Source organism: Spermophilus citellus (genome assembly GCF_964194105.1).
Source record: "Spermophilus citellus genome assembly, chromosome: 13".
NCBI classification, from domain to species: Eukaryota; Metazoa; Chordata; class Mammalia; order Rodentia; family Sciuridae; genus Spermophilus; species Spermophilus citellus.
The window spans coordinates 54,490,870-54,514,764 of record NC_138193.1 but is presented as its reverse complement, the minus strand read 5'-3'; the positions used below and the strand labels follow the sequence as shown (position 1 = coordinate 54,514,764).

The window sequence follows — 23,895 nt, the reverse complement described above, 5'->3', positions numbered from 1 at the left end:
GCTCAATGGTAGGATGTGCTCCTGATTTCTATCCCCAGTTCCACAATGAAACAAACAACAACAACAAAAAACTGGGACCAGAGATGTGAGTCTGGAGGCCCCTCCCATCCGTGTGTTTTATTCTAGGACACAGGTGCAACCCTGATGAGAGGCTTTATTGCTAAAAAGTCAGTGATGGTTTATTGAGTCCCAAACACCAGTTCCTTAAATCACTCCAACAACTGCTGTGAAGGTCACTGTGAGGAGACCCTGGGTGGGGGAGGCTGAACCAGGTGGGATGTGACAGGTCACAGACAGCTCTCAGGCTGCCTGCCTTTGGCTTCTTTTGGTCCAGATTCTAGCCAGAAGCCCTGGGGGATTGGCTCTTTCCTCTTCCTGTAGTATGAGATGTCCTTGGAGTCCCTGAGGATGGGAAAGCCAGTGGTGTGGCTTCCCTCCCTCAGCCTGCCTAAGGCCCAAGCCCTTTTTCTCTACCTGGCTCCACTTATCCCCAGGTGCAATCCCTAAATTCCAAATAGTAGAATTCCTGGGTCTCCCCTTCCCAGCTCAGAGTTGCTTATGTCTGGAATGTGAGTCCAGCTCTTCTACCAGAAGGTCCAGGGAGGTTGCAGCAGCTCAAAGGTGGGGATACTGGTGACATTGACTGGGATGGAAATGATGGCCCATGGCAGCCCATGTTGTTCCAGGGAGCGACGGATCATGTAGCTAGGAGGGCATGAAGAGAGGTGGTGGTGATCACATTTTCTGAGCATCGTAACATGTCCCACTTTCCCCATCACTCTTGGGTTCTAAAGCCCAAGGAGTCTTTTTGCCCTCCAACTGAGGCACCCCAAGATGAGGTCTATGGGAAGAGGCTGGTGATTGCCCTTCACCTCCCAAGTCATGTTACCCAGTTGCTGCTGACAGCCGAAGACAAGGACCCCTCACCCATCTCGGCCGAGCAGGAAGAGAGCAGGGATGTCCACTGTGCGCTGGGTACTGTCCTGGATCATCTCCACATAGAAGCTGTCATTGTCAACTGCATTGTCAGAGATGATCACGGCCCGCCCACCGTGCTCCTGTACCACCCGGGTCTTGGAGAGGAAGGAGCAGCCCCTGGAAGAGGTGAGGTCAGAGGAGAAAGAAGGATCATGTAGAACTTGTTATAAAGACTCCTAAGTACAAAGCCAAAAGTATGGATAGCCTTGAGCCTTTAAAAGAATTCAAAACCAGCTATTACCACCACCACCAGCCATGATCTCAGAATCTGCCCTATGCCTGCCCCCTACTTGTGCCATGCCCGTTGACTCCTTACCCCCTCTCCACCAGAGCAATCTGGTCCTGGATGAAGAAGCCGTTGCTGAGTTCCCCACAAGCCTCTGGAGGTTCAGCAGGGACAAGATGAATCTGCTCATATCTTGTGTGCTAAAAAATGTTTAGGCATTTGAACAGGAGAAAGTTTAAGAAGACCAGACACATCTGCTTTGGGACTGGGCTTGACGGGCCCATCTTACTGGCCCTCATCATAAAGAGTGAAGGAAATGTGGAGTGGTTTCTTGTGTTGCTGGGCACTCCAGCCTTGATTCTCACAAAGGCCTATCTGGTTGTCCAACCCCAACCCACCTTGCTTTGAGCTAGGTAGGTAAATTTGGTCATAGATTCAGGAAAGTAGGTGCCCAGAGGGAGAGCTGGCAGAGAAGCTCGGTGCCCTTGTTTTTTCACTATTTCATGACCCCCAAAGAGATGGTTTGTCCCTTCATGGAACCCAGTCTATTGTATGCTTGGGGAAGTAGATGGAAGCGCTTCTTTTCTGTACTGCAGCTCCTCCAGAGCATAGCTGATCTCTCCTTCCCTGACTCTCAGTCACCAGAGCTCAGGGAGGCAAAGGGGCAGAGCAGAGGATCAGAGATCAGGTACATCCTTGGACTTACAAAGATACCACCGAAGTCCTTGGCAGGTGTGGCTGTGAAGATATATCGAATGTCCCCAGGACTCAGCACTTGGAAGTACAAATAATCATGGATGCGTAAGCCTAAAGGATAAAGAGTACAGGTGAAAAACCTCCCAGGAACACAGGTTTAGATCACAGACCCCATGTCTTCAAGTGGGTTAACTGTAGTCTTGGGTCCTTTGGATGGGAGTGTGGGTCCTCACTCCTGAGGAAGAGAATCGATGTGGAGTTAGTAACCTCAGAGATTTATATTTCCTGCTGCTGCTTCTTTAGGTGAGCAAGGAAGACCGAGAGGCCTATGGTTAATTCACCTTTGCTCTAAAGTGGACTTGGGAAATTCACAGTGGAGATACAGTGTCCTGAACACAAAAATATTCCTAAGTGAAATTTGGAAGTTAACTCCAGTTCACTGTCATTCCCTTAGTCCAATTATGATATCTCTCCTGAGAGTTTTTCTTTTTTTTTAAATATTTTTTAAGTTTTAGGTGGACACAATATCATTATTTCATTTTTATGTGGTGCTGAGAATTGAACCCGGTGCCTCACGCACACCAGGCGAGCATGCTACCACTTGAGCCACATCCCCAGCCTTGAGAGTTTCTTTTTAAAAAAAATATTTTTAGTTATAGATGATCACAATACCTTTGTTTTATTTATTTATTTTTACGTGGTGGTGCTGAGGATCGAAAATTGTGCCTCACACATGTGAGGCAAGTGCTCCACCACTGAACTACAACCCCAGTCTAGTTTCAGCTTTATTTATTTATTTATTTATTGAGAGAGAGAGGGAATTTTTTTTTTTAAAGAGAGTGAGAGAGGAGAGAGAGAGAGAGAGAATTTTTTTTTTAATGTTTATTTTTTAGTTCTCGGCGGACACAACATCTTTGTTGGTATGTGGTGCTGAGGATCGAACCCGGGCCGCACGCATGCCAGGCGAGCGCGCTACGGCTTGAGCCACATCCCCAGCCCCGAGAGAGGGAATTTTTAATATTTTATTTTTTAGTTTTCGGTGGACACAACATCTTTATTTTATTTTTATGTGGTGCTGAGGATTGAACCCAGGCCACACGCATGCCAGGCGAGCGCGCTACCACTTGAGCCACATCCCCAGCCCTAGTTTCAGTTTCTTAATGGTCTACTGCCTCCATTCTTCTTTCCTTTTTGTCTGAGGCAGGGTCGCACTATGTTGCCCAGGCTGGTTTTCAACTCCTGGGATCAAACCATCCTCCTGCCTCAGTATTCCATCTGCTTCTATTCTGGGTTGCCAAGGTCCATCCATCAAATAAACACCAGGGATTGTTTTTTTTTTTTTTTGAAGGTAACTGGAGGTTGAATCTAGTGGTGCTTTGCCACTGAACTACATTCTATCCCTTTTTATTTTTTGAGACAGAGTCTTGCTAAGTTACTGAGGGTTTCAATTGTCGAGGCTGGCCTCAAACTTGCCATTCTCCTGCCTCAAGGTCCTAAATCACTGGGATTACAGACATGCACCACCACTCCAGGGATCTTAAAACATCTTAGGAATTATATCTTCACTCCCAGGGCTTCAGTGCTCTTCAGCAATTTCCTTTGCACTTAAAGTTGACACTGCACTATGGCCTAAAAGACCCTGTATGATCTGACTCTTGGCCACTGCTTCAACCTCATCTCCTTCCCACGCTACACTGGCCTCCTTTCAGTTTCTTCACTTCTTTGGGTCTTTCTGCAAGCTGTTCCCTCTACCTGGAATGCTTCCTATTCCCGTATCATCCCACTTCTTTGCCTGACTCACTTCCAGTCATTTTTTAAGATACAGCCTAAATGTCACTTTCCCAGATCTAAGTTTTTGCCTTATGATTGCCCTGTCCTAGTCAAAATGTACTTTTTTTTCCCATTTGATACATTCAACATAATTCATACTTTATAGTATTCCTACTTTTTAATGTCTGCTTTCCCCACTAGGACAAGGATTGTTAAGTTTGTAATCCCTGTTGCCAATATAATGGCCAGAATGTAGTGGGTGCTCAGTAAAGGTTACTGAATGAATGAAAAATAACTATGTCTAGCTCCGTTGTCCTGAGCAGGAGAGTTGCCAAAACCACCAGAATTTTCTGGGTATGGGAACTTCTTTTCAGCATCAAAGCCTAATGATTTAGCTGGAGCTGAGTCCCTGGATTCCTCAGCAGGGAGAGACTGATTAATATTAAAGGAAGGAAGCTGCTGCCATAGGTCTGTTAATAAACAAACCAAGCTATCACCGTATGCCAGGGTTGAGATTGATTGTGGCTCTAGCTGTCCTTGTCTACTGTCCAAAACTCAGCCACCAGGTAGAGCTCCATGAGCTTGGCACTGGGGTATAAGCCTTTTATCTTGGGAGTGGGGATTCCCCATCAGATACAATGACATCCCGGAGAAGCCATGCTGGATTAGCGTTAAACGATTCCCTCTTGCCCCCTCTCCCACACTCTTGCTTGGCATTTGCATATGCTTTTCTATGTAAATTGTGGGTAGATATACCTCATGTACATGCATAGTATATATATTTATGTGCTTGTGCAGGTGCAAGTGGGTTGTGTAGGTGAATGCTTGGGCGTATGAACACACATGTAGGAATACGTGATCTTGTAGTATATATGTGAATGCTGACATATATATCTCTGGTTCGTGCCTCCATCTGTCCCTTGTGCTTCCTCCAGTTCGCACCTCAAGTCCCCGGGGTTGTCCTTATTGGAGGGGGGTGGGGGCAGCTTCGACGTGGGTAACTGAGGATTCAGAATCCAGCTTGAAGCTGCTGCGCCCAACTCACATCCCTATGGAACAGCACCCACCCACCCACTCTAGCCGCCCGTCTCCAGACTTACCCGACTCATAACTCGCGGGGTCCCCAAGGTGACCCGTGGCCCCTGGCCCGAGACGCGCGTAAGCTGGACGGTCAGCCCCGCCCCACAGCCCCGCCCGTTGCCGCTTACCATGGGCCGCGACGCACGCGGGGAGCCACAGCGCGAGACAATACCAGCCCGCGGCGCCGGGGACCATCTCCAGCGCCCGGCCCGGCGCCGCGTTTTCTCCAGCCGTCCAGCAGCGCGTAGCTTGCCGGACTTTAGCCTGACAGCTGCTCCGGTCTCCCGCCCACAGACCCGCTCTCCTCGCCTGTTGGCGGACGGGAACGAGGTCCACGGCTGATTGGCTCTGACACCTGCTCGTGTAGCCGCACTTTCCACCTCTGCGCCCTAGCCCACTTTCTATTGGTCGAGAGAAGTGGAGCTGATGTGTGATTGGCCTAAACTCTTTAACAGTAACTGCTGGCCCTCGACTCAGCTCCGCCCCCGCGTTTCTTGGTATAGATTCGACTCTCCAGTACCCTGCTGGCAGTAGGCGGGGCGAGGAGGATGGGGAACTGGTGGGTGGCTCGCAAGGATCTCTTCAGTTGCTGAAAGTTCTGGCCGTAGGCTTTTGTGGTCTCAGCCGGACCCTCATCATTGATGCTTCGCTGGACGATTTGCCTTTCCCTATCTGTGTTTTCCTCCTCCTCCTCCTCCCCTTCTCGGGAAAGCAATTGTCTAGCTAGTCCTTCGCGCAGTTACACCATCGCTTGCGGGCTCACTGTCGATAAGAGTTGGAGCCGCGACTTGACGCATCCCACCCGCGAGGAGGCGCTGGCCAGCGCGGAGCCAGACTCCGGACATCGAGGCTAGTTTCTTATGCCCGCTTCGCTCCCACTTGCTGTGCATTTGTGATTGTGGACACTTTTCTCGACCTGTCCTCGTCTGTAAAGTGGGCACAATAATAGTATCAACGCGATACGTGATCTTTCACATTAGCACACACAGTCGGCGTTCAATAGATGTTTGCGTTTATTTCATTCCTTGTCCTGGCGTCCGGGAACGGAGGGGAGTGAAACCAATGTTAGTGGGTGACACAGGTCTATAAAGGATCTTACATCCTCTAAAAGAAGCATTTTCGAAGTCCAGCGACCCCTGAAGTAACGCCTCTAACTAGAGCAACCCAGAAACTCAGCCTCAGGAACTTCTAGCCACACCGACTCGGTGGTAGCAAACCATAGAGTGGCGGAAGTGGCCCATCCTCTTCCTTTACCGGCTCAACGGCTTGGCTAAGCTTCTGGGGACTTCTCCGGCGCAGGGCATTGTGGGCTTGCTGGGCGGCCCGACAGCGAGAACAGAGGACTAGCGGGCCACTGAACAAGCTTCCAAAATGATGGTGAGTGGTGTCTCGAGCATCCATCGCCATCCGCTGCCATCTGGTCGGTGGCTGTCGCCGCTCAGCCGGGGAAGCCTTGTAGGATCTTTTCCAGACTCGCCTCGGACCTCATCTTGGCGCCCTGCCTGCGGGCGACTCCGGCTGGCCGCGGCCTGAGTCGATTCGGGCATGGAGCTGGAGCGGTTGGCTTGCGTTCTGTGGGGCTCAGGGTTCTGGTAGGGTCGGGGACTACAGATCCCAGGGTGCTTCGGGACCGTGAAGCCACGTTGGGAACCCCTTCTCGAGGCTCCCCACAGTAGGGACCTGTGTGAAACGAGTGTGGGTCGGGCGTGCATACGCGGCCCGCAACTAGGCTTGAAAGCCCGGGCTGCCCTGGGAGATTGCTGGATTGAAAGAGTGTGTTTTTAGAACGGACACAGGCAGCGTTGGGAATCTTTTGTTGGGCCGCGCCCAGCGACCCGCAGCTCTTCGGCTGTTGCATATATGAAAACATTACTCCACTCATACTTAAATTCATTCATTTACTCGCGCAGTCACCAAATTGGTACATATTAATGCTTACTGAATGTACCAGGCCCAGAGGATTACTGGGGATGCAGCCTTTCAGCTGGGAAAATGGGCAAGGCAGAGGGGGATACAGTAGCGGAGGTGGGACGACCTGCACTCTGTTTCCGGTGACATTAGACAAGATTTTCTAGTTGGCGACCAAACTCTGTCTAGTTTTCTTAGAAGTGGATGTGTGTGCCCGCGCTTGCGCACATTGCTGCGTTATGAATGTTGGAGTGTCCCAAAGGTTTCCCTGTAGCTCTGCAACACGGCTCCCCATTTCTCCCTCTCAGAGTTTCAGATACCTTCCCTGTGTCTCGAGCGTTGGTGGTGTAGTGGTATAATCTAGGTTGCTTCTGAGAGGGCTAACTTAGCTTCTGAGCAGGTGATGGCAATACCTTGTATCCTTCCTTGGCTCATTCATTTTCCAGTCTTCATCATTACTATTCTCTTTATTAATTTTAAGTTTTTTTCATTATTTGTTCTTGAAGATGTCTTGCTCTTTGTAGAGATAGCACACATAGTGCAATGTTTGAAAATAAGGTCTCTGGAACTACATTAGAGTCCTATGTGTATAACTTAGCTCTGCCACGGTTCAGCTGTGTGATTTTGAGAGTATATTTAATTTCTGGCTTTCAGTCTCTTAGAGGGAATAGCAATAGAATATTGGTGCACAGAATTTTTTTTTGATCTTTATTTTTTTTATTGGTTCACAACATTACAAAGCTCTTGACATATCATATTTCATACATTAGATTGAAGTGGGTTATGAACTCCCAATTTTACCCCAAATGCAGATTGCAGAATCACATTGGTTACACATCCACAATTTTACATAATGCCCTATTAGTAATTGTTGTATTCTGCTACCTTTCCTATCCCCTACTATCCCCCCTCCCCTTCCCTCACATCTTCTCTCTCTACCCCATCTACTGTAATTCATTTCTCTCCTTGTTTATTTTCCCATTCCCCTCACAACCTCTTATATGTGATTTTGTATAGCAATGAGGGTCTCCCTTCATTTCCATGCAATTTCCCTTTTCTCTCTCTTTCCCTCCCATCTCATGTCTCTGTTTAAAGTTAATCTTTTCTTTCTGCTCTTCCTCCCTACTCTGTTCATAGTTGCTCTCATTATATCAAAGAAGACATTTGGTATTTGTTTTTTAGGGATTGGCTAGCTTCACTAAGCATAATCTGCTCTAGGGTGCACAGAATTAAATGAAATAAAACATGTAAAGTGCCTGGCATGTAGTAAACACTTAGCAGATGTTAACTAAGCAGTTGCTTCCTTTCCTCCCTATATTACTTCCTGCTGCCAAAGTTTCTATGAGAGCTTTGGTTGGCTTTTAAAGAACTGATGATCAGAACCACAGTCCTCCTGTGCTGTGATAAAACCCCTTACCAAAGGGCTACAAACTACCGCATTTGAGTTTCACTTGAATTGATTCTTCTGCTGTGTCAGATTGACTGTTTACTTCTTGGATGTCTCACCTCCTTTTGGAATGTGAAACTTCTACCACTAGGAGTCCTCTATGCTGGCATAAAATTTGTCTCTGATGTTCTAGAAGCCTGTGATGGAAAGAGAGGTAAAAGAGTCCCCTGAAGCTTTAACCCCTCTCCCGCTTTGGCTTTGTTATTTTTGAGACAGCATTCACTGAGTTGCCCAGGCTGACCTCAAACTGGAGGTCTTTCTGCCTTAGCCTCCTGAGTAGTTGGGATTCAGGTGTGTGCCACCAAGCTCAGCTCCTGAAACCTAAGTTCTGTGACTTTGAGACAGTTTGAACAGAGTGTATGTCCCTGCCTTTGTGGTATTGAGCTCTGCGTGCTTTGTTTTATAGAACATCAAGCTTAATGTTTAATAAACATTTTTAAGGAGGATGAAGAGGAAGATCATTAAGCTAAAATTCCAGCCTTTCGTGATTCCCTTGTCAGAGTACTGGAGGAATAAAAATACTTGACATTGAGGAGCTGGACTGTAGCTCAGTGGCAGAGCACTTGCTTTCCACATGTGAGGCACTGGGTTCAATCCTCAGCACCCTATAAAAATAAACAAAATAAAGACATGCTGTCCATCTACAACTACAAAAAAAATTTTTAAAAATGAGTGACATTGAAAGTAACTTATGCTCTCCATAGCAGAATCTGCTGCTGGGGAACTGATAGAAAATGACCCACCCTGCTTGGCCTGGCTTGGCTCACTCCAATTCTGCCACCCTTCCCTCCCTTTAGGATCTCTTCTCTTCAGCCTACTATTTCTGTATGGCCTACAAGGATAGGTAACTTGGAATCTGTGATGAGCTTCTTCTTGATCCTTGCTTTGTACTTAAGAATTCTCAGTAAATTTAGTGCCATTTTATTTCCAAAAAAAAGTTAAGAAGCCATTGCTATCTTACATCAAGCACATTCACATAACAGTTGAATTTTCAGCTTGAAAAGCTGATGCATATTGTTTCATCTGTGGCCAGATCTTGGCCCTGTAAGGTTAGGATACTGTGTTCCTTACCTTTGGGAAACTCATACTTATTTAAGATGCATGGTGATATATAAGTTGTGAGCAAGGGGGAATGAAGAGAAAGGAGATTCCTCTCTTCCAATTGTCCCATTTACTGCTCTAGAGAAAATTCGTGGAAGAATTGAGGCTCTTAGGAATTTGGTCTCGTGGTAGGAAAGTGGTTTTGGTAGAAAATGGTAGGGTGACTGTTGTAGATAAGGGTACAAGTTGGATGTGGAGTTGAGAAAACATCTATAAAAGCATCAGATAAAGTAGCCTGTCAAAGAGACAAAGAACCCATTGAAGGTGCTAAATGGATTTGACTTAGGTTGGTTTTAATTTAAAGCAGAAGATTCCAAGGCTGGGGTGAACCAGAGAAAACTTTAGGCATTCCTAAGGAATGACTTAGCAGGACTGGGAGAAGGTGGTACCTTACAGAAGACACATCTGCCCATTTCAGAAGGTGCCAGGGACTAGGTCTGCTGAAGGACTGGGAGTATAGAGAAGCCGTTCTTGCTACCAGACCTGGGCCATCCAGGAAAAGGAAGGAGTTTTTCCCTATATCCTCATCCCAGGTCCCAGATACAGGGGGTTTTCTGACAAGCAAAATGCTTATCAGGGAGGACTGGAGGGTGTTTTTAGTGGTAAAGCACTTGCCTACCCTGTACCAGTTCATGGGCTGTATCTTGCATGTGTACCCACACCTGAAATGTGTGCTTATTTGACATATATATATATATATATATATATTTTGAACACAAGACATTTATTTATTTGTGTCCTGCTGAGAATTGAACCCAGTGCCTCAGGTGTGAGGCCAGAACTCTACCGCTGAGCTATAAACCTAGCCCCCAAATACTCCTATTCTTTTATTCCTTACAGTCTGTTGGACATCTTTCCATCCCTTTTATACATTTACATATTATATCTTGCCTTTTATATGTTTTCTATGGTAGTTTTTGTTTTGTTTTGTGGTACTGAGAATTGAGTTGGGGGTAGTCAGCATTGTGCTACAATAGAGCCCTTTTTAATTTTAAGATAAGAGTCACTGGGATTATGGCCCATCCCCACTTTGTGACACCAATCCACTGCTAAAAATTTTTTCTGGGCTTGCCTTTTCTGTAGGAATAACATCTGAACTTCTTGCCATAGCTAGCCTCAGGTGTGTGAGATCTGCTTCCTGCCTACCTGTTCATCTTTATTTTAGTCTTCCTATTGTTCATTCCCGCTGAGCCAAGAAGTTGAGCATTTTAAAGAATTGCCTAGTTCATATGGAACCAGGCTCATGGATCGATAGACTGTTTCTGGAATATGAATTCTTTACTCCTTATTGTAAGGCTGAGGCAACCTATACTTTTTTTTTTTTTTCCTTCCCTTGCTCAGTACCTGAGGTAGGGTTAGCACCCTAGGGGTGGATGGCCTGTAAACATTTTATTTCATGTTACAGTAAGAAATAAATATAAGACTAAGGAGGCTGAGGCAGGAGATGGCAAGGTTGAATCCAGCCTCAGCAACTTAGTGAGACCTTGTCTTAAAATACAGAGGGCTGGGGATGTAGATCAGTGGTAGAGCATCCTGGGTTCAATACTCGGTACTACAGGGGGAAAAGAAAAGAAAGAAATTAAAATCATTGCTAGTTGACAATTATAATAGGCAGTAAAACGTGTTGAAATAGTTCTGATTCACTTGAAAAATTGGCCCAACACCCAGAATACTAGATCTGATTCACAACTCATCTCTAAAGGCTTGGGCTTGGATGCAAACTCTGGTTCGCTAGCCATTGTCTGTGCTACTTGCCACTGGATAAAAGATCTAAGTAGTCCCTTTAAGAAAAAGTGGTATGGTAAGATATATTCTGTGCTTGTATAATTTTATCAAAATGGATTATACTGTTGTTGGTGGGACTGCAAAATGGTGCAGCCAATTTGGAAAGCAGTATGGAGATTTCTTGGAAAGTTGGGAATGGAACCACCATTTGACCCAGCTATTCCCCTCCTCGGTCTATTCCCTAAAGACCTAACAAGAGCATGCTACAGGGACACTGCTATATCGATGTTCATAGCAGCACAATTCACGATAGCAAGATTGTGGAACCAACCTAGAAGCCCTTCAATAGATGAATGGATTAAAAAAATGTGGCATTTATACACAATGGAGTATTACTCTGCAATAAGAAATGACAAAATCATAGAATTTGGAGGGAAATGGATGGCATTAGAGCAGATTATGCTAAGTGAAGCTAGCCAATCCTTAAAAAACAAATGTCAAATGTCTTCTTTGATATAAGGGGAGTAACCAAGGACAGGGTAGAGACGAAGAGCTGGAGAAGAAGTATAACATTAAACAGGGATGATAGGCGGGAGGGAAAGTGAGAGTTAAGGGAAATTGCATGGAACTGGAAGGTGAGCCTCAGGGTTATACACAATTACATATAAGAGGAAAGGAGGAGTAGGAGAAAAATTATATAAGTGGAAGAAACGATTTATAGTAGAGGGGATGGAGAGAGAGTAGGGGAGGGGAGGGGAGGGGAGGGGTGAGGGGACAGTGGAGAATGGGATAGACAGCAGAATACATCAGTCACTAGAAAGGCAATTTGTAAATCAATGGAAATGTAACTGATGTGACACAGCAATCTGTATACGGGGTAAAAATGGGAGTTCATAACCCACTTGAATCAATCTGTGAAATATGGTATAATAAGAACTATGTAATGTTTTGAACAACCAACAATAAAATAATTTAAAAAAATGGATTATACTGTTATAGATAACTAAAAAGAACCAATAAAATAAACTTTTTAAGAATTAGAAAAAGCAGTATGCCAGGCATGGTGGTACACACCTGTAATCCCAGCAACTCAAGAGGCTGTGGCAGGAGGATTGCAAGTTCAAGGCCAGCTTCAGCAACTTAGCCAGACTCTGTCTCAATATAAAATAATAAAGGGCTTGGGGTGTACCTCAAAGGTAGAGATCCCCTAGATTCAATCCCTAGTACTGGTGTGTCTGTTAGGGGTTGGGGGGAAGACCAAGCTCTCTGTCTTCCCAGAGTTTCTAAAGCAGATCTTCAAATGAAGCCCTTAAAGGGATAGTGGCCCTTTTGAGTCCAGTGTGACAAAGGAAGAAATAAACTTCTGGGGCACCTTCTTGGAAATTAGTCACATGGAAGCTTTACGGAGCCAGCATAAGATGGAAACATTGCTGTGTGAATTAGATGTGTTGTCATTTTATGAAGCAAGACAAAGGTGCTGTTTCTCTGTCTTCTACACTCACTCCAGCTGGTAAAGCCCTGTGCCTCTCTAGGATACACCTCAAGCTGTCTGTGCCTTGCATACTGCACAGGTGCCCCATCTGTTTCTTTAAGATTGAACTGTAACAGACCAGTGGATGTTTTGCTTTGGGGTTGAATCCTGACCAGGGCCTCCTTCTTCCTCTTGTTCTGTGATCTAATCCTTAGCACAAGAAATAATAAGGTCAGAAGTTGAAAAGGCCATGCTCATTCAACTGGGCACTTTAGAACATGTGATTTGTTCTTCTAGTCTAGGTCAGTGCTCCTCAAACCATTTTCCTGCCTTGCATGCCTGACAATGCCTCTGGAGGTAAATGGTTGGGGAATGTGGTTTAGAAAGGCCTTCAGATAATTGTATGAAGGAGTTGGGAGCATTTTTCCTGACCCCTCCCCTCTTGAGTTTCGTTATAATAAATGATTATTAAAAGCAGGTAATTGTTCTTTCTTTCCTAGCCCACACCAGTTATCCTGTTGAAAGAGGGTACTGATAGCTCCCAAGGCATCCCTCAGCTTGTGAGCAATATTAGTGCCTGCCAGGTGGTCGCCGAGGCTGTAAGAACTACCCTGGGTCCTCGTGGCATGGACAAACTTATTGTGGACGGCCGAGGTAAGTCTACTGGGTTCCTCAAGGCCTATTTTGCAGGAGAGGAGGGGCTTGGGTGGTATTTGGAACTAGTACAGGTTGGCACCAAAAATCCCACTGCTTATAAGATCTCTAAGGGATTGCTCAGATTAAAGCAGTTCCACTTCACACATTGTCCTGATTTTTGAACACTTGTAGGAATATATGGGAGAACCTGGTCTCAAAAGCCATTGCCTTGTAGGAAGACGTGACCTAGAAAACTGAAATAAACCAATTGGAGTTCTCAGTGATCACTCCCACTGTATCATGTCAAGACAAGGAGAAAATTCTCTTTATGTTTTAGTGTGTTAATTGACATGCAGAATACTAGGGTATCCACTGTGTATCTTCTCGTTTAAAATATTTTTCTACATCAAATTGATCTGTATTGATTGCTGTTGAAAGAAAATTGGGAACCTGTGGTCCATAAAAATTTGTGCACAGAGCTAATTACATAAAAGATGATATAGATATCTTTCCCTTAATTCCTACTGTGATCCCCTCTTCCTCATCCCAAGACAAAGTGTACATGGACCCCAGGTCCAAATAGAAGACAGAATTTAGGAAAGGGGCTTTAAGTTTTTGTTTGTTTCTCTTAAGGCAAAGCAACGATTTCTAATGATGGGGCCACTATTCTGAAACTTCTTGATGTTGTCCATCCTGCAGCAAAGACTTTAGTGGACATTGCCAAGTCCCAAGATGCTGAGGTAGGAAAATTAATCATATGTTTTTAAGTGGAGATTGAAACTCATACCTGCTTGCTACCTTCCTTTTATCTCTTATAATTTTTTAGTTTTATGTCTAAAATTATACTTTTATAATATATGCTTACAAAAATAATCTTTTGAGAATTTATACTAGGGCTGAGGTTTTGGCTCAGTGGCAAAGCACCCACCTAGCATGTGTGAGGCACTGGATTTGATCCTCAGCATCACATAAAATAAATAAAGGTATTGTGGCCATCTATAACTAAGAAAAGAATTTATACTATTATATCCAGGAGCGGGGTGGTGCATGTCTATAATCTCAGTGGTTTGGGAGACTGAGACAGGAGGATTTTGAGTTCAAAGCCAGCCTCTGCAGTTTAGCAAGGCCCTAAGCATCTCAGTGAGACCCTGTGTCTGAATAAAATATAAAAAAGGACCGGGATATGGCTTAGTGATTAAGCACCTTTGGGTTCAGTCCACAGTACCAAAGAAAAAAGAATTCATACTATTCTATTGCATGTAGCTTTCATATCTGTTAACACATTGTCAATGGCAATGATCTTTAGGTATGCGATCCTAAAGACTAAGTCTAAGCTCTTAGGAGCAGGCCCATGTACTGTTATCACATGAATTACTAAGTAGATAGTTTCACTTCTCATCTTTTAGTTACCTACAAAATGGGGCTGGAAACTCTTTCTGGTGTGCCTGTGTGTGTGTGTGTGTGTGTGTGTGTGTGTGTGTGTCACTGGGGATTGAACCCAGAACCTTGTGCATGCAAGGCAAGTACTCTACCAACTGAGCTGTATCTCCAGCCCTTGGTGTACCTTTTTTAATGATAGTAAAATATAACAAAATTTATCCTTTTAGCCATTTTACGTATACAGTTCTGTAGCATTATCCTGTCTTTCCTAAATCAGTTCTAACACTGGAGTCTTGATGATAAACACTGAAAGAGATGGGATTATGTTTTAGAATACTGTGGAATATGTATATTCCAGATATGTCCTGAAGTGTAAAGGTTTGTTAGGACCCAGTAGCTTATAAAACAGTATGGTTTAAAGTTAAAAGTGAATATTGGATTATCTACAAGGAAATTATGCCTTTCTGTCCAGAAAGGGACTATCACAATGCCTTGACTACAGTTAATATGTTCTCAGTTAATTCATGTATGTGGTTTCATATACTGAGAAAAATTTTTTATATAATTTTTTTAGTTGTGGATGAACACAATACCTTTATTTTTTTATTTTTTATGTGGTGCTAAGGATCAAACCCAATGCCTCACACATGCTAGGCAAGTGCTCCACCACTGAAACACGACTCCAGCCCCACAGAAAATTGATTACCTAAATCAACCCTCTTTGGAGAATGGGGTTATCTGGGAATTAATTTTTGTAGTCCAGAACCAATTGATAAGTAGTTAGAACTACTATCATGTTCTTTTTGTTGCAAAAACCTGTGTTTACAGAAAAAAAGCTTGACACCTATTTAAATAATGTCCAGTTTAAATGTGTAGGTTGCCTGAAAATGGAGTTTCAAGGTGCTTCCTGAACATCAGAGAATGTGTGTTTCCTGTCATTCTTTTCCAGGTTGGTGATGGTACCACTTCAGTGACCCTACTGGCTGCAGAGTTTCTGAAGCAAGTGAAACCGTATGTGGAGGAAGGTTTGCACCCCCAGATCATCATCCGAGCTTTCCGAACGGCCACTCAGTTGGTACGGGATCATTGGTTCACCTGACCTTGTACTTGGGCATCTTCACATTCCTCTTAGGATAATAATTTAACTGGAGTGACTGCAAGAATAGGGTTATTTGGGCATTTCCTGACTTCTTTCTAGGAACTTCCAGTAGCTGTTTGATGAGATAGATTAAACCTCTGGTTGGAGTCAGCCTGGTAGATTATGATATAGATATAGTCTCAGTAAATGACAGCCTTTTTTTTTTTTTTTTTTTTTGTCTTGCTATGATGGGTGAGCACGCTACCACTGAGCTACATCCCCAACCTTATTTCTATCAAGTACTTCTAGCTCATCTTAAGACCTAACTATTTTGTGACCTAGGACAAGATACTTAATCTTGCTAGGCTTTACTTTCTTCCTTTGCTGTCATCAGCAAGGGGAGAAGGTTTGGTGGTGACATTAAAATGAGATTATATATGAGGAGTGCTTTGGCAAAGATAAAGTACATATACACACGTATCTATACACATGCGTAAAAATATATATATGTGTGTGTATACACATTGTATTTGGGGGGTGGGGATTGAACTCAGGGGTGCTTGACCAATGAGCCCCATCTCTATCCCTTTTTTATTTTTTATTACGAGACAGGGTTTCACTAAGTTACTTAGGGCTACAACTAATAAAGTGCTAGAAGTCAGAGGTGTTTTTAGTAAGCCAGAGGTTTTGTCCTAATCTAGTGTCATGACTTGTTTTCATTCAGTTGTGTTCTTTTGTTTTGTTTTGTGGTGCTGATGATCAAACCCAAAGCTTTGGACATGCTAGGCAAGTGTTCTACAACTGAGCTGTATCCCTAACCCTTCACTTACTTGTTTTAAATATATTACCTGATCCAGAGCTGAATCCTGGGAGTACCCTGATGATTCTTCTACTTACTCTACACTTTCAGAATTTTCTAAACTTACAGAGTTTTACATATTCATAGGCAGTTATAGGACCTAGGAATGTTGTTTGAGCTGTAGAGTAGAAATGCTTAAGGTTTGGAGTAAACAGACAAGGCACTAACGAGAAATTGTCCACTTTACCAGTTTGTAACATAAGAAACTCACTCAACTTCTGTTCTTGGCAGGCAGTTAACAAGATCAAAGAGATTGCTGTGACTGTGAAGAAGCAAGATAAAGTGTAAGTTTGCAGTGGGCTTTGTCAGAACCTTGACTTCTGTCGCCAAATTGGATGCAGGGAAGCACTTGGCAAATCCCTATATGGGCCTGAGGCACTTTGGCTCTTGTTAGAACTTTGGCTGTGCCCCAGCCAGCACGGCAAAAAAAGAAGCTATAGATCGTAGTTTAAAAGGTTTTCACATGGGAGGTCTTTGACTACAGCCGCCCTCTGTCACTGATCATCTGTCCTAATGATACTGAAGGTGAGATTGAAGAGGGCTGAGACTAAAGGCTGGAAGGGAACTACCTCCACATCACAGTAGAATCAGGTAAGAAGGATTAAGTTTTCAAGACCTGATACAGATTCTGCCTTTGTGTCCCAGGGAGCAGAGGAAGCTGCTAGAAAAGTGTGCCATGACGGCTCTGAGCTCCAAGCTGATCTCTCAGCAGAAAGCCTTCTTTGCTAAGATGGTGGTTGATGCTGTGATGATGCTTGATGATTTGCTGCAGCTTAAAATGATCGGAATCAAGAAGGTACAGGGTGGAGCCCTAGAGGTAAGCCTGCTGTGGCCTCTGTAGACGGCTCCTGCTTTCACCTTGGCTCCTGAAAGTTTCATGTGGGAGTGGGGTACACAGTACAGATGGAGAGAGAACGCTTATTGGACCAGAAGTCAGACTTGGACTGTACTCCCATACTGCCACTACAGGATATAGATAAATTTTATAACCTCTGCAGAGCTTTGTGAGCAGAGTGGAAAACTGGAATAATTGATTTTCAGAATCTTGGTTTCCATCATTGTTCGGGGTATGGTAGGACTAATTCAGATATTATCTATGACCCTCCCAATTAATAAATCTAAGAGATACTTTCCATTTTTCACTCACCAATGATACGGTCAAGCTTTCCCTTTTATTCATTTAACTGGGATAAACAAACTGTAAAGGGGCCTAAAATTAAAAGTGCATGTTCCATATACCACCCCTGTCCCATATATAGGCACTGTTACCATTTTTGTGTGTGTGTGTGTGTGTGTGTGTGTGTGTGTGTGTGTGTTGTGTCCTAGAATTACATATGCAAATATAAGCACATTTGTAAATACTGTTTTTAAAACACAGATGATTGCTTATAATAGTGTACTGTAACTTGCTTTTTTATGTATGGTCAGGTACACTCCTTCACTGAGCTACATTCCCAGCCTTTTTTATTTTTTATTTTGAGACAAGATCTTGTTGAGTTGCTCAGGCTAACCCTGAACTTGTGGTCCTCTTGCCTCAGCCTCCCAAGTTGCTGGGGTTACAGACGTGGGCCACCATACCTGGAAAGATAAATTTTAAATCTAGTTTATTTTAAAAGGCACCATGTGGCTGATGCCTACTGTATTAGCATAACTGTAACTTTTTTTTTTTAATACAATATTATTTGTCTGGGGAAATGTTCTTTGATGTTAGTGGCTCCATGTTACTTTTTATCTTTTTAATCTCTGGGCTGCCATGCTTATTATTCTTCCTTGGTGATTTTTTTCTTTTTGATACTAGGGATTGAACCCAGGGGCACTTAACCACTGAGCCACATCGATAGCCCTTTTTGTTTGGGGGAGGTAGGGTTTTGCTAAGTTGCTTAAAGCCTAAGTTGCTTAGGCTGCCTTTGAACTTAAGATCTTCCTGTGTCAGCCTCCCAAATTGTTGGGATTTCAGGCATGTGCCACTGTGCCTGGCCTTGTAAACTCTTATACATAAAACCTAACTCAGAATTCAGGTAGTGCTTCTTTACTTAGGGTTAATAGAGAACCTTCTGATTTATATCTTTCATCCTCATTTCACCCCTGAGCCTCATGTTCCTGTATCTGTTAATTAAATTGTCAGGTTCTATAAACCAGTAGTATTTTGTATAATACTTGTCATAGTTGGTTTATTCTGTTACACTAAAAATCTAGGGGCATCCTTGAAAACTTTACTGACTAATTTACTAATTATTTCTTTACCTACTGATTTACTAATTACTGTTTACTTACTAATTTACTAATTATTTCTTTTATCCATCACTTTTATTAGAACCATTGTCACCCTTCTCCAGTCTTGCATCCCCTAAATCATTCTTCATGTTACAGGGTGGAATTCCCTGCTTTACTACTCTGAGTAAAGCCTTCTGGGTCCACATTGCCTGTAGCCTAAGAGCTAGGCTTTCATGGGGCTTATAAGGTATTCCTGAATTGGCCCTTGCCCACCTCCCCCTACTCCTCTCTAGCTGGAATTGTCCTGTCTTTTACATTCCAGCAGTTCAAAGGGCTGTTCATTCCCTGGTTCCACAACACTGCCCCCCATCTCTTGTAAACACTCCTTTCTTTTTTCTGTTTGACTAATTTGTTTGTCCATCATGATTCAGCTTAGGTGTCACTCTCTTTAGGAGGTCTTTGATTTGATGCAGGAACTGGAGGCCATGGATTTGGGAGGCCATGGTTTTGATGCAGGAACCGGAGGTGTACACTACTCAGTGATGGGCTATAGTATTATAGACTTATATGGGCAGAGAACCTAAAGATCATTGAACTGATTATCCTTTTTCATGGAATGAGGAAAGACTTGGTCATTCCGTGAGAATTGAGATTTGAACCGAAGTCTCAATGCCTAAGTCAGTCTGAAGTGCAACATGCTTTCTGTTATGTTCTGCTATTAAATCCAACCCACAGGAAGTTCTGTTAAGAAAAATGTGGTAGAGGGCTGGGGATGTGGCTCAAGCGGTAGCGCGCTTGCCTGGCATGCTTGCGGCCCGGGTTCGATCCTCAGCACCACGTACAAAGATGTTGTGTCCGCCGAAAACTAAAAAATAAATATTAAAATTCTTCCCCCCCCCCCTTTAAAAAAAAAAGAAAAATGTGGTAGAAGCTCATGTCTGGAAGGGATCAATATGTGATGAGCCATAATGATAACTGATTTTTATTATCTTTTGTCTTTGCCTTCTAGACTATAGCATTCACACAGTGATTGTGTGTGTGTGAGTGTGTGCGCGCACGTGCATGCACAGTGGGTAGGGAATTAGGGGTAGACGAAGGCTGCATTGCTCAGCTCCTGCCCTAACATAACTGCCTGGCTCCTTTCCTGACACTGTATGTGAATATAGAGTTATTAATTGGCAGGTGCTTTAAAAGACAGTCCTAAATTTGTCTCTGCAAACGGAATGATTTCCTTCATACTAAAAGGATAACTAAAAATATGTTTTGTTTTTTTTAAATGGGTTGTTCCAAAATTTTTGTTAATGAGAAGGCAGTGAAATAAAGAAATGGTTAACTCTTTCAGGGTTACAGAAATGGACAAGTACTAACCCAGCAAAGTACAAACCTGATTGGGGGGTGGGGGCAGGGTACCAGGGATTGAACCCAGAGGTGTAGAGACAGGGTCTCACTAAGTTACTGAGGCTGGCTTTGAACTTTCCGTCCTCCTGCCTCAGTCTCCTTAGCCATTGGGATTACAGGCATGTGCTTCCATGCCCAGTTTGTTTTTTATTTTATGCTGGTACCAAACCATTGAACTGTCTGTTTCTAACTAGGAGTCTCAGCTGGTGGCTGGTGTTGCATTCAAGAAGACTTTCTCTTACGCTGGCTTTGAAATGCAACCCAAAAAGTACCATGACCCCACAATTGCCCTTTTAAATGTTGAGCTTGAGCTGAAAGCTGAGAAAGATAATGCTGAAATCAGAGTCCACACAGTGGAGGTAGGCCTTACCAGCTGGAGGCGGTGTGGGAGTGGGTACCTTTCTGGGCCAGGGCCTCAGGTCTTGACTGTCTCAGGTCTAGCACTGCTTCTCAGGCTTCTTATATTCCCCTTTTCCTCTCCCTACCCCAAGCATTAGTATTTGAATACCAGATACACTGCTTTTCTCACTCTATGCTTCTTCCCTAGTGATCTCAGCCTAGCATAATTTGGATACAGAAGAGTTGTTGAAATATTGTGCTCTGGCCCTGGGGGCGGCATTGACAGAGGCTTTCTAGCTATATATCTTGCCTGATATTTTGCTTCCCCCTAGTCAGCCTCCTCCCACTGCACTCCTGTCATTGCTGTTATCAATGCTGCTGCTGGAAACACCATTTCACCCAGTACAGGGTGGCCTTTGGTGGGGAGGAGGAGGTCTTATCATTGGGAAGCCCATGGTGCAGCACCTCAGTGCAGGTTAGGACTTCTATGGGGAACTATTTTTCACACCTTGGCTGTGCCAACTATGGTGTAACTCCCTGCTCTGGGGTTAATTTCTGCTTTTGTGTTTGAAAGTATTACATGGTTCCTAGTATCTTAAAAGGGCCTCATTTGTTTGGACTAAAGAGTAGCTATTTACCCCTGTTAATTACCAGATACAGCAGCATTCTTTATTTTAGCCTACCCTAAATGCCAATGTATCCTCATCATTTTCTGGGTCTTTTCAGGATTATCAGGCAATTGTTGATGCTGAATGGAACATTCTATATGACAAGTTAGAGAAGATCCATCGTTCTGGAGCCAAAGTCATCTTGTCCAAACTCCCCATTGGGGATGTGGCCACTCAGTACTTTGCTGATAGGGACATGTTCTGTGCTGGACGTGTACCTGAGGAGGATCTGAAGAGGACCATGATGGTAACCAAATGTTCACAGGCTGCTCTTTGGCCTTTGTGGCCCCAAGGGGATTTCGGCTACCGCTGGTATACCATATTTGGTTGGCCCTGTCTTTTTAACTCTTTCTGCCAGGAGATCCTTCATTCCCAGTGTTTCTGTGCCTAACAACCACAAACAGGTCAGGAAGTAAATATCTTTCATGAGAGAACTAGCAGTAGCACTATGATTAACTGGACAATCTCATTGGGAGTGGGCTTCCTGCCAGATGTTTTTCCTTTCTTAAACTGTTTTGTTTTCTGCTTTCAGAGGCGTTTAAGGGTCCGCTGGAGGTTGGGGGAAAAGGGTAGATATATCTAGTACAGAGGGCTCTGGGCTGCTTTGGCAGAGTCCAGTAAGGGAACTAGCTTGGAGACTGGGTGACAGGGAGCTGAGTAGCCTCATTGGGAGCCTTTGCTGCTAGATGATTTTGCCTTCTTTGCTCTTTAGGCCTGTGGAGGCTCTATCCAGACCAGTGTGAATGCTCTCTCAGCAGATGTGCTAGGCTACTGCCAGGTGTTTGAAGAGACCCAGATTGGAGGCGAGAGGTGAGTGGGTCTGGCTTTTTGCCATCTTCTGGGCACAGCTTGTACTGTTGTTCCTTTCTTGAGGAACCTTTGGGGGCATGAAGAATGTTAGGGGTGGGGAGAAGAGCCTGTTGGGTTTTAAGTCTGATTCCACAATCTTGGTTCCCCCAAGGTTAGCACAGATCTTCCCAAGAAAATGCCTTTAAGGTTGGGATTGGGTAGCCTCAATGAAAACGGAAGAGCAGCTCCTAAATGTCGAGAGGGCTTGGTGGGGAGAACAGATCCAGCAAGATGGCAGCAGGAAATAGTTTACATGTGTGCGATTTCATCTTGAGCATAGGTATAACTTCTTCACTGGCTGCCCCAAGGCCAAGACTTGTACCTTCATCCTCCGTGGAGGCGCTGAGCAGTTTATGGAGGAAACAGAACGGTCCCTGCATGATGCCATCATGATTGTCAGGAGGGCCATCAAGGTACTGGCCGCCTCACACAGCCCTATCTCCCTACATGTTCAGACTCTGGATTTGTATGGTGATCCTTTACCTGCATGGTGGGCTCTCTTTGGCCCCAGAAATCATAGAAAAACTCAGCTTTAGTCTCAAAAATAGGTTATGTTGTCTTAAAGGTTAAGGCTAGTTCTTGTTCTTGTTAGCAAAGTGTGGAGTTGATGTAGTTGGGTATTCCAGTGATTATGTCACTGTCCTCAAATTGCATGTTTCTTGATGGTTTACTAGGTTGGAGTTGGGGTGTGTTAGACGGGAACCATGTCTGGGCTATTTTAGGGCTTCGTTTGGGGTAAGGAAGGAAACACCATTTTCTGGGCCAGAGGACCTACCAGGTGGCCCAGCTTAGAGCTTGGACCATGATCTGCTTGCATTGAGAGGTGGTCTGGTTTCTGCAGAATGATTCAGTGGTGGCTGGTGGTGGAGCCATTGAAATGGAGCTCTCCAAGTACCTTCGGGATTACTCAAGGACTATTCCAGGAAAACAGCAGCTGTTGATTGGGGCATATGCCAAGGCCTTGGAGATTATCCCACGTCAGCTGTGTGACAATGCTGGCTTTGATGCCACAAACATCCTCAACAAGCTGCGGGCTCGGCATGCCCAGGTGGGTTGTTCTTCTCGTCAGAATCCAGGGGTTGGGTGGGTGGGGCTAGATCATGAGTGTGTTGTGCTTATTACTCAAGTGCACATACTTGACCCCAGTGATGGGCTGGAACTAAACCTAGTGTGACTGGGTAACTGCCTCCTCTTCAGGCAAAGGCCACATTGCCTGCCATGGAAACAACAGTGTCCTGGGAGAGAGCCTGGAGCTGTGTGTAAGAAACTTAGGATCAGTGCCATATTGCCTCTCCTCTTTTCCTTATTCTTTCAGGGGGGCATGTGGTATGGGGTGGACATCAACAATGAGGACATTGCTGACAACTTCGATGCCTTTGTGTGGGAGCCGGCTATGGTGCGGATCAATGCCCTGACAGCAGCCTCTGAAGCTGCATGCCTTATCGTGTCCGTAGATGAGACCATCAAGAACCCTCGCTCCACTGTGGATGCTCCTCCAGCAGCTGGCCGGGGCCGAGGCCGCCTCCAGTGAGAGGTGCACACCCATCACACACTGACTGGCAGGCTGGCTGCAGGTGTGCTTGCCTTCTCTGGCTTGGTTAGCTGATGTTATGAGGAAGTGGTAGTAGTTGGCCCACTGTTTCCACTAGTGATTATTTAAATAAAATTTCAGACTTGGAATTAACCTTGTAAATTATTTGGGCATAGTTGTTTTACTCATATTGCAACTCAGAATTTGTGCTTTGCATGTACGTACTCAGAGATACAAAAAGGAGTTCTCTGAAGTTTTGCTGTGATTATGTTGATTCCAGAAGTGGCTAGATTGTGTGGAGTTACTTCCTTTTCTTTCTTGATAGCTTATTTCACCCTCCCTAGCCTGGACCCTGCTCTTGGGGATTCTCTGGTTTGAGTAGATGTTGTATTACCTTGTCTGCCTCTCCATGTTCTCTGGGCTCAGACTTTTGTTTCCTCTTATTAAAGATCTTGAAGTTTGGCAGAGGTCACATCCTCTCATAACTCTGGTGACTTAAATCCATTGAGAAGGAAGCTGAGGGCTCCCACTTGGTATTTTT

General features: G+C 44.4%; 2 protein-coding genes across 3 annotated transcripts; one reads left to right on the top strand and one right to left on the bottom strand.

Annotated features, from left to right (window-relative positions):
• Window positions 1-84: 84 nt before the first annotated feature.
• On the bottom strand, window positions 85-5,046 carry PRADC1 (protease associated domain containing 1). 2 transcript variants are annotated; one of them, XM_081264162.1, is made up of 6 exons: window positions 4,879-5,046; window positions 1,911-2,011; window positions 1,295-1,404; window positions 928-1,095; window positions 589-705; window positions 85-402 (listed from the first exon to the last, which is right to left on the bottom strand). In XM_081264162.1, exons 1-6 carry the CDS (start codon window positions 4,943-4,945, stop codon window positions 288-290), a joined length of 678 nt encoding a protein of 225 aa, XP_081120288.1. In that variant the 5' UTR covers window positions 4,946-5,046; the 3' UTR covers window positions 85-287. The 2 variants fall into 2 exon arrangements, with proteins under 2 accessions (XP_081120288.1, XP_081120289.1); XM_081264163.1 differs by having other exon boundaries at window positions 85-705; window positions 4,879-5,044.
• A 247-nt stretch (window positions 5,047-5,293) lies between these two features.
• Window positions 5,294-23,503, top strand: CCT7 (chaperonin containing TCP1 subunit 7). The gene is made up of 12 exons (XM_081264159.1): window positions 5,294-6,127; window positions 12,903-13,056; window positions 13,672-13,778; window positions 15,368-15,493; window positions 16,587-16,639; window positions 17,001-17,172; window positions 20,162-20,326; window positions 21,033-21,221; window positions 21,687-21,784; window positions 22,104-22,236; window positions 22,665-22,871; window positions 23,139-23,503. The coding sequence occupies exons 1-12, from the start codon at window positions 6,122-6,124 to the stop codon at window positions 23,352-23,354; spliced, it is 1,626 nt and encodes a 541-aa protein (XP_081120285.1). The 5' UTR covers window positions 5,294-6,121; the 3' UTR covers window positions 23,355-23,503.
• The last annotated feature ends 392 nt before the right edge of the window (window positions 23,504-23,895 follow it).

Coding starts and splice junctions, on each gene's coding strand:
- PRADC1 (XM_081264162.1), bottom strand. CDS start 4,945: ATGGTCCCCGGCGCCGCGGGCTGGTATTGTCTCGCGCTGTGGCTCCCC. Junction 1,405..1,910: donor AGGACTTCGGTGGTATCTTT/GTAAGTCCAAGG, acceptor AACATTTTTTAG/CACACAAGATATGAGCAGAT. Junction 1,096..1,294: donor ATTGCTCTGGTGGAGAGGGG/GTAAGGAGTCAA, acceptor CACCTCTTCCAG/GGGCTGCTCCTTCCTCTCCA.
- CCT7 (XM_081264159.1), top strand. Junction 13,779..15,367: donor CCAAGTCCCAAGATGCTGAG/GTAGGAAAATTA, acceptor ATTCTTTTCCAG/GTTGGTGATGGTACCACTTC. Junction 22,872..23,138: donor TGCGGGCTCGGCATGCCCAG/GTGGGTTGTTCT, acceptor TTATTCTTTCAG/GGGGGCATGTGGTATGGGGT.